Consider the following 12,226-nt stretch of genomic DNA (forward strand, 5'->3'; position numbering starts at 1 on the left):
CTGTCCAGCAGTTGGGGCTGGAGGGCATGTCAAAGAAATGTACACATATTTACCTAGACTGGAAAAACATAACCAAAGGATTATTTCCAAAACTAATATTCCAAAACAGCTAAGAGAAGCATTTATACACACTCATTTATTTGAAGTCGATGTCCTATTTACCGATTGACGATGGAGGGTCATTAATTTTTTTAAATCAACGTCATTTTCTTTTCATCTACACTTTCATCGAATGTTTGCATAATATTGTGCAAACATTTATATTTTCATTAGTTATGACGGCGGAAAAAATATGTGCTGTATCATGATGAATAAAAGGATTTTTATCTATTACGAGCTAGTAAACTGGGTATCACTGGTTATTCAATAATTAATTTATGGTTCTTAGCTATATGTTTGCGGAGTACAAGTTATCATTATGGTCCCTTTTACGGGTTCTCTAAGTTTATTTTAATATACAAGAAATAATTATTATGTCCTGATTTGCCTTATATCTGTACGAAAAGAGGTAAGTAGAAAGAATTAGAGCAGGCTCCAAGGAGATGTTCGTTTGCATAAATAACGGACCTAAATCTGACTTCTGATATATATTATATAGATCCCAGACATCCTATAGACAGATGTTGCCAACCGGTTTTGTGGTCCCCTTCCCCGCACCCCGGTAATTAAATATGGCATACAAAGAAAAAAATAAACATTCCCAAAACATGCCGCGTGGGGTATCAAATGAAAGAGCTTATTGAGTAGATCACGAATATATAGCATACTATAACATTTCTTACACTTTCTCTAAGATTTTTTAGAAAATTTACGAAAATGCTCCATTTTTGAGTTAACTTTAAACCACTAAAGATTGAAAACTCATGAATATATTTTTTAAATTATTATTCTAAATAATTAACAATAGTCCATTGTTTACGATTCAATAGTTCGTACAGTTAAATAGTTGCATGGGGGAGTGGGGGGAGCATTCAAAGATGGCGAGTATATTTTCAAGTTTATGCCAGAAATAAAGGCCTAATACAAAAATATCGGTGTCTGGGCTTAGAATAATTATCTCTGCACTGTCTTTGTGTTTGACAGAATGAAAAATATGGCCGAAAATTCTTGAATCAGTCTCTGTGTGATTAGATTTGGCATAAACTTGAAAATATACTCGCCATCTTTGGATGCTCCCCCCACTCCCCCATGCAACTATTTCACTGTACGAACTATTGAATCGTAAACAATGGACTATTGTTAATTATTTAAAATAATAATTTAAAAAATATATTCATGAGTTTTCAATCTATAGTGGTTTAAAGTTAACTCAAAAATGGAGCATTTTCGTAAATTTTCTAAAAAATCTTAGAGAAAGTGTAAGAAATGTTATAGTATGCTATATATTCGTGATCTACTCAATAAGCTCTTTCATTTGATACCCCACGCGGCATGTTTTGGAAATGTTTATTTTTTTCTTTGTATGCCATATTTAATTACCGGGGTGGGGAGAGGGGGACCACAAAACTGGTTGGCAACATCTGTCTATAGGATGTCTGGGATCTATACAATATATATCAGAAGTCAGATTTAGGTCCGCTATTTTTGCAAACGAAACTCCACTGAGAGTCCGGTCTAAATAGTGATTATGACAAATGACTTTTAAAAATTATGGTATACTTTTTTTATTGTGAGTGAAACTTAAAAATCGAACGGACACTTTTTTTGTAAAAAGCTTGATGCTGAAGATGGCATTCATTCAGACATTACGATGTCTTGAACCACAGATTAAGTATTAGTTACTACCTTAGAACGTGCGAATACAAAAAAAGACGTGTGGCACTCGGTAACTGCCGCGGTAAAGCTATTGAATAGCATGCCTTCAAGCCACGCCTCCGAGCCCGTCGGAGTGGGGAGCGTGAGGTTTTTCGTTACGGAATTTCTCGATTCGGTCCCCGCGCTCAAGGCCCGCGATAGAAGCTATGCAATAGCTAAAAAATATAATTATAATCACAATCCTGTCTATTAATTTTTCATACAATCATTCAAAGAAATACCAAAAATATATTATTATGATTCTGATAACACGGGATAAAGATCCCTTATATAGCCATTATCTCACCAATATTGATTAAAAAAAAACAACTTTAATTATGTAGGTACTCAAGCATTTGCCCGTCTCCCTGTATACAATCAGCATGTCGTGTATATTATTATTGATAACGATAATTCTTAATATTGGTAAAGATTGTGATAGTGCAAAAATTCTCGCTGCGTTTCCAACGCCTGCTATAAGCCATCAAGTTGTTTTTAGACCTCTTATTCATGAGTTGGTGAAACGTGGACATGAGGTGGTTGTTATTACTCCTAATCCAGCTTTTCCTCCAGGTATGACAATAATAATTAATAAAAAAGAGCGTACAGTGTTCTAAGCACACGTATCAGAAGTGAAAAATGTAATTATTTTTATGTTTATTATTTTCTTTGCTTATCCTTAGTTTTAATTTTTCTATTCAATTTTTTGTATGTATCATATGTAAGTGTGCACTGGAAGTAAATGTTTTTTTTATTCAATAATTTAAAGACATAGGTAAATCTTGATTCGATGCATGTCCTAGGATTTTTATATTTATTTAGAAAACAGCTCCATAGATCGTTATTTTGCTTGCGAAATCTCTCTCTACTCTCCGACTAGTGAAACTATCATGTGGTCAATTTTTAAATCACATCAGAACCAAAATTTGACAGTTAAACCACAGAATACATAATAGTAGCAAAACGCTACAGAACGGACACTCTCCGCCTCCCGCCAAAATTAAACTTACCTCACCCCGCGCGATCGTGATTAAAATGGGCCACATTTTTCTGCAAGGACGATACGCAACGAAGATTGACAACATTAATCAAAATTGACTTAAAGTAATTTTATTATTTTGGATTTCTGATTATCGTTTTTCGTAGAAAATGGTTAGATATTGTGCTGTTTACGGATGTATTTCATCAGAAAAACGCGAATTTTTTTTACGCTAGTCACAAATGTGCCAACCATAAAGCGTTAACACACACATTTGCAGTCTCTACAGTGTGACTGTCAAAACGATAATTTTGTATGGAGCGTCCGGGGTGTGGTTAAACCTCAAATACACTTATTATGAGTTATTGAATGTTACTATTGTAGTATTGTGTATTATTACTATTATTTAAAACGTCATGGTACTAGGGAATTTATTTCCTTCACTGAGTATTATTGCAATTCTTAACTAAGAATTACAAAATATATGTATCTAAATTGTACTGTGTAAGTTATATTATAAATTGTATTAAATCTTTTATTTATTCCATTCTAGGTCGAGCACCACCTAATTTAACAGAAGTAGATGTTCACGATATTTCATATTCCCATTTTGAAGAAATTTTGAAAGGACACGATGGAAAGAAAAGCAGTTTAATACAGCAGTTCCTCAATGTGTTTGAAAAATTTACGTCCACGTTTGAAAAACAGATACAAACAGCTGAAGTACAGAAAATATTGAAAGAAGAGGGAGATACATTTGATCTAATTATAGTTGAAGCTATAGTTCGAGCTACTGGAGGATTAGGACATTTATTAAAAAAACCAATAATCCAATTCAACTCTGCCGGTGCTGGAACTTTTAATTTTCATCAATTTGGGGCACCCGTCAATCCAATAACATTCCCATCACTTCTAAACCAGCGCGTATATGATTTGAATTGGTGGGACAAAATCATCGAATTCTCCAAGTTTCTATTATTCGAATATTTATGGGTAGCAATGTATGATTACGATCATTCGATGGTGAAGAGAAGTTTCGGTGAAGACGCGCCTTCATTTGAAGTATTGCATGAGAAATATGTCCAAATGTTGTTCGTAAATGAACATCCAATATGGGCTAGCAATCATCCAGTACCAACCAATGTAGTATTTTTAGGTGGAATCAATCAAGCGCCAGCAGTAAACCTTTCTACAGTTAGTCTTTGTTGTATATTATAAACAATATTTTATATAAACTCACACATCGTTTTAAAAACCAATAACTATATTTGAAAGATTGATCAATAACTTCTTTATTACAAAATTTATGCATCGTTTCAGGATCTGCAAACATATTTAGATTTTTCTAAGAATGGAGTAATTTACGTTAGTTTTGGATCAAGTGTAAGGACAGCTAATTTGCCAACAGATAAAGTAAGAATCATGACTAAAGTATTTTCAGAACTTCCCTATGATATATTGTGGAAATGGGATCAAGACGAATTGCCCGGAAGGTCGAAAAATATTAAAATATCGAAATGGTTACCCCAGCATCAACTTCTAAGTAAGATATCAGTATACATTTTATAGACCTTTTTAACGAGTAATACGACTTTTTTCCTTTTTTTTCGTTCAACTAAGAGTGTATGTACCTTTTGCTTCATTAAAGATTATGTAAATTTTGATGAGTAATTAAAAAAATGTACTTCGCACTAACTTGTACAATGTCAAATAATAAGATATGATTGTTATTTCAGAACATCCAAATATCAAGCTGTTTATAACACAAGGAGGGCTCCAATCTACAGATGAAGCTATCAATGCTGCAGTACCTGTTATTGGCATTCCAATGTTAGGTGACCAATGGTACAATACTGAGAAATATGCTCACCACAAGATTGGATTACAACTAGATATAAATACTTTAACTGATAGTGAATTCAGGAGTGCTGTTAAAACAGTTGTTGAAGATAAGAGGTAAGATTTGCTAAGTGTTATAGATTCATTATAATAATTTTAGAATATTATGATGTTATGTTGATTTGCACCTGGTTACTGTTATTTTTAGTAGTGCTAACCTATTAACAGTTGTTTTAAGATCTTCATTGCTATTTCTATGCTGAAAAGATTATTATTATTATTAACTAGATTTCCGCCCGCGGCTTCGCCCGCGTTTGCAAAGGAAAACCCGCATAGTTCCCGTTCCAGTGGGATTTCCGGGATGAAACCTATCCTATGTGTTAATCCAAGTTACCCTCTATATGTGTGCTAAATTTCATTGTAATCGGTTCAGTAGTTTTTACGTGATAGAGTAACAAACATCCATACATCCATACATCCTTACAAACTTTCGCCTTTATAATATAATTATATTATATTAGAATATATTACAATTAATAATAAATTGTTTGATTGTAGTTTGTTTGAGTTTGTATAAACAGTATCTCAAATAGAACTGGTTCGAATTAAAAAAAAAAATGTTGATATAGATGAGTATGATTCCAAATAATGAAGCCGCTTCAGCTTCAAAACTCGAACTTCGAATGGTTTTAGTGTTTAATCCATACTAATATTATAAATGCGAAAGTAACTCTGTCTGTCTGTCTGTTACTCAATCGCGCCTAAACTACTGAACAAATTTTCAGGAAATTTGGTATGGATATATTTTGATACCCGAGAAAGGACATAGGCTACTTTTTATCCCGGGAAAATGACGCAATCCCGGAAATCCCACGGGAACAGGAACTATGCGGGTTTTTCTTTGACTGCGCGGGCGAAGCCGCGGGCGGAAACCTAGTTAGAACTAATCCAAATATATTCTCTATTACAGCTACAAGGACAACATGGTAAAGTTGCGTACACTCATGAGAAGTTATCTAATAGAGCCATTGGATTTAGCTGTATGGTGGACTGAACATATTCTGAAGCATGGTGGAGCTCATTTAAAATCACCAGCTTTTAATATGTCCTATTTAACTTATTATGAAGTACCTTTAATACTTTCTCTTTTATCTGCATTAATAGTTTTAATTATTGTGATCATTATTGGCGTTAGAAGTTTGAAACGGTTTTTATGTGGTAGAAGAAAAGTCAAGACGACGTAATTGTAGGTTTTTACTCAGATAACTTTAATGTAAATAGGTTATAAGTTTCTGTGTTTGTTTGTATCATGTGTTCGTGTGGTTTATATAATGTAAGATAATATTCTGGTGTAAATGAAAGGTATATTAGGGTTAGTGTATACAGGGTGTCCCACTGTTGGTATACTAAGCTCAAAGGAGGTTATAGTTTTGCATACGCTGAGTACGTAAAAAATAATTAAAAAATTCCAGACGCATTTTTTTTTCAAATAGATGAATTCTTAAAACTCTATGTGTACACCCATAACAAGCGAGCCGCCCAACTTTGCCACCAGCACGTGTCGTTTAAGATTATGTTTTCATAGATAAAATGCTCATATTAGAGAAGCGGTAAATGCCGGCTACGCGAAGCTAGAGAAGAAAACATGGATTTTCAGGAAAAATTTAGCAAAAAATTTTGGACGTAATTTTTTTTAAAGTATTTTTTACGTGATCAGTGTATGCAAAACTACAAGTTCCTTCGCGCTTAGTATACCAATAGTGGGACACCCTGTATAGAAGTGAAAATTTCGAATCAAGAGTAGAACAATTTGCCTACAATAAACACAAAAAAAAAATTATTTATTTACTTATAAATTAATTAACCTTATTTTATAAAGTGAGACCGTGAAATAATGACATTCCATTTTATTTTTGTTGTATATGCCAATTAAAGTTGCCCCTGCTTGCCTATACCTTACACATCACAATTAAGGGTGCAATTCCAATATTGCCCCTGTTTGCAGGTACGTGAGTAGCCGGCTTTAGACTAGACAGATTCAACTTATCACTCAATACAGTTTAATCCAATTTCTGAATAAATGAGTGATCATTAAAAAGGCTGAAGTTTTTAGACGTAAAACATATTCGACGTCAGTAAATTAGCTAATACACTCTTTGATACGACGAAGTTTTAATAAATTTAAATTACATTCACTTTGTACGTGCGCACAACTTTTATCAGTTTAATTAACTCTTATATTAATGGTTTAGTTTGATAATGTTAATTATAATATTTTTATTGTTTAGATGTTAACGTAGAAAGCATCCGTTTTATGCGTAGTATGTAAATATAATATTTGTAATTTATATTCCAAATATTCTATAGTCTATAAATATTCTATAGTCTATATATATATCTATCTATATTATAAAGCTGAAGAAGAATTTGTTTGAATGCGCTAATCTCAGGAACAGTAGTTCCTGGTCCGATTTGTAAAATTATTTCGGTGTTAAGTAAACCGTTTATCGAGGAAGGCTATATATATATCAGCACGCTAAGACACAGTTAGTTATAAATATTTGTAGAGAAAGCTTAAGTAATATTATGCTTCAGGATATAGATATTTTGAGAGTATGAGATCAAACGCAGTCTCAAGTATTTTACTATATACCTAAGAATATCTTCTTCATATTATAATGTCATAAGCGATTTACTAATTAGATATTTTTATTATTTACCTAGTAAGGACCAAACACAAAACCTATTCTAATAGTGGATATGTCATCCATCCAATCTTGTATGTAATAAATACAAAAGGAAAAATAACTTTTATCGTCTCCTGTTGAAATACTGCCAAAAATTACACCCTATACATAAAATACTTTATTATTCTACAATTTATCTTGAAAATGTTACACTATTCATAGAGCGTAAGATTCTAAAGCTTTAAAAATGAACTCCTATCTTAATGTTTTAATACATTAATTATTATTCTACACTAGCTTCCGCCCGCGACTTCGTCCGCGCGGATGTCGGTCTTAGCGTGGATGGTTTATTTCTCCATTTTGAGTAACTCTGACAATAACATCTTATAAATATCTATTGGACTCAAATACGGCTAGGCCTATAATAATACCCAACGTGTGTTCGCGGTTCTACAGAACAACGTCTATGGATAATACTGAAAAATTAAGATTATTTTTTTTCTTCGTATTTTTTCAGGATAAAAAGTATCCTATTTTACGCCTAGGATAATAAGGTATAATTATACCAAGTTTCATCGAAATCGAACCGTTAGTTTTCACGTGATGTCTTCACATACAGACAGACAGACAAAAATTTTTTTAATCACATATTTGGGTTTGGTATCGATCCAGTAACACCCCCTGCTATTTATTTTATCAATATTTTCAATGTACAGAATTGACCTTTCTACAGATTTATTATATGTATAGATAATAGTCGACCTTCAGCCCAACAGAACAACTTCATAAGTTCACTGGCCTATCAAAACTTCTAGTACTATAGTAACCTATATGTATATAGGTATTTCTTAAAAATCACCAGACAATAATATATTTTCAAAGGTCCTTTAAATTTATTGTTCAAAGCGACCATTGTTCTTCTCAACGCCTCGCTAATGTAGTTGAATAACTATATAATGCAAGGGTCGTAAATCGTCTTTGAAATTAAAAACTATCGCTCCGGTACGATTGTATGAGGGTTCCTTACCTTTTCCTTTGGTTTTACTAGTGTTTTTTTAATGAGGATTGTGAAGGAGTAATGCCGTATAACGACTGGAACATAATAATATGTGCGTAACGTTAAGTTTATTATTTTCAACAGAAATCAACGGTTTTTTATGTGTTAAAAGTAATAAATGTAGTCGCTGTGACTGGCTTTTTGGCAAAATTATGTCTATTATATTATAATTTGTTTTATATATTTTGTTTCTTAGTTGCTTTTAGACGAACCAACAACACTACTTTTCAGTAAAAAAGCACGCGGGTATTTACCCTATTGTATAATATTCTACCAATACGACCATCGCGTGATTCGTTGTTATACAGTTCATATGAACTTTGAATTATAAAGTTCATATGATTTTGAATAATTATGCTTGTATAATTTGCTTGTTATTATATTTTATAATATATAAAGCTATTATCCATACTAATATTATAAATGCGAAAGTAACTCTGTCTGTCTGTCTGTTACTCAATCACGCCTAAACTACTGAACCAATTTTCATGAAATTTGGTATGGAGATATTGTGATACCCGAGAAAGGACATAGGCTACTTTTTATCGCGGGAAAATGACGCGATCCCGGAAATCCCATGGGAACGGGAACTATGCGTGTTTTTCTCTAACTGCGCGGGCGAAGCCGCGGGTTGAACCTAGTAATAGGTATATAAATAATCTGTTTTTTCGTAACATTGTACTTTTTAATAACGAATAAAATATACCTACCTTTTTTATTCAGTACTAAGTGTGAGAACGAAGTTTAAACTAGGTAACTAAATAACTTAAACTTTAGGTCAGCTGGGTCATTCCTGGCTATACACTGGATCGCAGACTCCAAATACTAACTTTTAACGAATGTAATTTTCAGTTTATTTCGTGTACGTGAGTAAATAGAGATTTTTCCACATATTAGGTTAAAGAACCTAGTCCCTATATATAACAAAAAGACGTGTGGCCCGCGATCGAAGCTATGCAATAGCTTAATAATGTTATACCTACTAATCGTATACGTGAATAAATAACTAGAGATTTTTCAATAATATATTCTGTTATAAAAACTAGTCCCGATACAATAATATAATACTTGCTTTCTGCCCACGTGGTTAAAGAAAATTAACAGTTGTCAATAATTTGTCATCGACGCGGTTGGCGCAGTGGTAAAGTAACTGCCTACTAAGCCGACGGTCCCGGGTTCGATCCCCGGTCAGGGTAAATATTTGTGTGATGAACTCAATTATTTGTTCTTGGGTCTGGGTGTTATTATCTATATATGTATTTATTAAATATTATATTATATTTATCGTCGCCTAGTACCCACAACACAAGCCTTAATTGAGCTTACTGTGGGGCTAGGTCGATTTGTGTAGATAATAATGTCCTATAATATTTATTATTTATTTATTTATATACAGTGATGGACGTTTAATTAGAAACACGTAACTCGATGAAGTAGTCATCAAATTCATTTAACATTTATGTATTAACGTATTAGAGATTAAGTATTATTTCATATTATGTAATAGAACACCCGTTTATCTAGTTTTATAAGAAATACATATTTTAATAAAGCGCCATTTATAAGAATTTGTAACTTTCAGTGATTCGAATGACATCTTCACATGGGAAAGTGATATTTGTGACACCGCTATGTGTCCTATATCACTTCTCTAGCCATCTATCTCCACACACAAAAATCATATACTGAAATCGCTCCGTTACGACGTGGAAGAAAGACAAACAAACACATTTTCGAATTAATAAATAATAATATCTATTACTGAAAAGGATTATGAAAATGTTAAATCTCTTACGTTTTCAAATAATAAGACGGAAATTGGTTACTCTAAAGCTGAGAAAAAAAGAAAACAACTTTAGCAGGGTTTTCTACTTATATTGAGGGAACCTTTTATCGACGCGTATGAAGTCACGAATATTTGTTATTTTTCTTGCAGCTAATGACAGTTATTTATCGTAGGGTTACTTAGCGATAGTTGTTTTCAGCTCAAAAATGTTCACTTAACTTGACGTTTGAATATGGTTTTGATGCTCTTATGTTGTATTCTTGTGTTATATTCTTGTGTTCAATATAAGTATTGTGTAATGTGTTTTGATTTTCAAAAAAATTGTTGTGTTTTGAACAATTTCGACTATCGTTTTCAGTGAATAATTTAATAGCCAAGCCATAAAGGCGTCGTCTCTCTTTATTGATTTTTTTTTAACCTTAAAGTATGGAAATCATTTTTTCGTAACACTACTGTGGACGTGGGGTCTCACAGTCTCCTATATGAAAACACATAATATCATATTGAGTAATTTAACACTTTAAGTTACTATTTTTTATCCAATAGTTCGTAATAGTTTAGACAACTAGCAGAAATAAACAGGTAGGTATAATCATATCGTATTTATCTAGTTTAGCATGTCACTATTGTATGCGTATTGCGTATGACGAGAGAAGCCATTAATTACAGTCTACATATAATGCTTCCGAAAGAACGAAAATAAATATGTAAATTTCTCAGAATTCTTCAAATTACTGAATCAAATCGTAAGAAAACATTTCCAACAAAGTTAGTTCAAATCGAATGCTTTTAGGAAATGTTTGAAATTTTTATCATCCATTTTGTATTATGACTTCGAAAATTTATGAATGTTCAATTTAAGTATATAATACTAGCGGTCCACCCCGGCTTCGCCCGTGGTACATGTTTTTTTATTTACGTTTTCTTTCCAAAAGAACCATTCTCGTACTTCAAGGAATATTATAAAAAAAATGTGTGCATGTACCTACTAGTGAACACACGTAAGAAGTGAAATTTCTTTATGACCTTATTTTTCAAAAAATAATTTACTATATGCAACTTTACAAAAATACGTCGAATCACGCGTGGTAGGGACAAGAAAAAGATGGCGCGTAACGGAAAAATGTCACGCGTAACGAAAAAATGTTACACTAAATTTTTTTCCAACCCCGATAAAGTTTTTTGATAGAACGTTTGTACGAGATTATATAATTTGAAAAAGGTTTCATAATTGATTAATAACAACAATTTATTAATACAACGTTAAAGTATTTTAGATTTTATACGACAATTGTCCTTATAAATCTTTTTACTTGCTCTAAATAAGCTGTTTAAATATAATATTGTGTTTATCGTAGGACATTATCATGCAAAAATCACAACGTTAATGTGGTTTCGAATTTAAAAGGAAAAATATACGTCTTTCAAGTAATTAGATTTGCCTCACATCTCTTTTTGACCCGACCCTTCCATTTCCTGTGGGATTAACCCATATCGATTTGAATATGTTGTTGTAACTCATCGTGATGTTAAAATATTATGTTAAAAATCTTATATATAAAAATGAATCGCAAAATGTGTTGGTAAGCGCATAACTCGAGAACGGCTGAACCGATTTCGATAATTCTTTTTTTATTATATTCCTTGAAGTACGAGGATGGTTTTTATGTAGAGAAAACGTAAATATGTACCACGGGCGAAGCCGGGGCGGACCGCTAGTAATATTATAAAACTGAAACTGAATATCGAGAAAACTAATTTGTATCAGTTAATTAAAATAAATTAATATGAACTAATGCAACGTATTAATTGAAAACACAATAAAAATAAAATTATACCTTATAGTTAACAAACAAGCTTAATCTCATGAAATTATTGCATTGATCTTTGATATGTGTTCAAAGTTTGAATTAAATCTGTCCGATTAAAGTGAGTCGAAATCGAGTCTAAAGAAGTCGATTACATACAAGCTAACAACTAACAAGTGAAGTTAATAAAAGCGTATTAAAAAGAAATATAATATCATTTAAACTTAAAATTATGACTTTATTTTGAATAAATAACTTACTTCAATTAAACTATTA

General features: G+C 32.2%; 1 protein-coding gene across 1 annotated transcript; it reads left to right on the plus strand.

Moving 5' to 3' along the window:
• The first annotated feature begins 2,187 nt into the window (after window positions 1-2,187).
• On the plus strand, window positions 2,188-4,733 carry LOC149898659 (UDP-glucosyltransferase 2-like). Its single transcript, XM_090115087.1, has 4 exons — window positions 2,188-2,367; window positions 3,327-3,967; window positions 4,094-4,316; window positions 4,510-4,733. Exons 2-4 carry the CDS (start codon window positions 3,773-3,775, stop codon window positions 4,731-4,733), a joined length of 642 nt encoding a protein of 213 aa, XP_089971213.1. The 5' UTR covers window positions 2,188-2,367; window positions 3,327-3,772.
• The last annotated feature ends 7,493 nt before the right edge of the window (window positions 4,734-12,226 follow it).

Source organism: Colias eurytheme, chromosome 22 (assembly GCF_061535395.1).
Source record: "Colias eurytheme isolate Ceu_HAF_F1 chromosome 22, ilColEury1 Martin Lab GWU primary, whole genome shotgun sequence".
In the NCBI taxonomy this organism is placed as follows: Eukaryota; Metazoa; Arthropoda; class Insecta; order Lepidoptera; family Pieridae; genus Colias; species Colias eurytheme.

Coding starts and splice junctions, on each gene's coding strand:
- LOC149898659 (XM_090115087.1), top strand. CDS start 3,773: ATGTATGATTACGATCATTCGATGGTGAAGAGAAGTTTCGGTGAAGAC. Junction 3,968..4,093: donor CAGCAGTAAACCTTTCTACA/GTTAGTCTTTGT, acceptor GCATCGTTTCAG/GATCTGCAAACATATTTAGA. Junction 4,317..4,509: donor ACCCCAGCATCAACTTCTAA/GTAAGATATCAG, acceptor TTGTTATTTCAG/AACATCCAAATATCAAGCTG.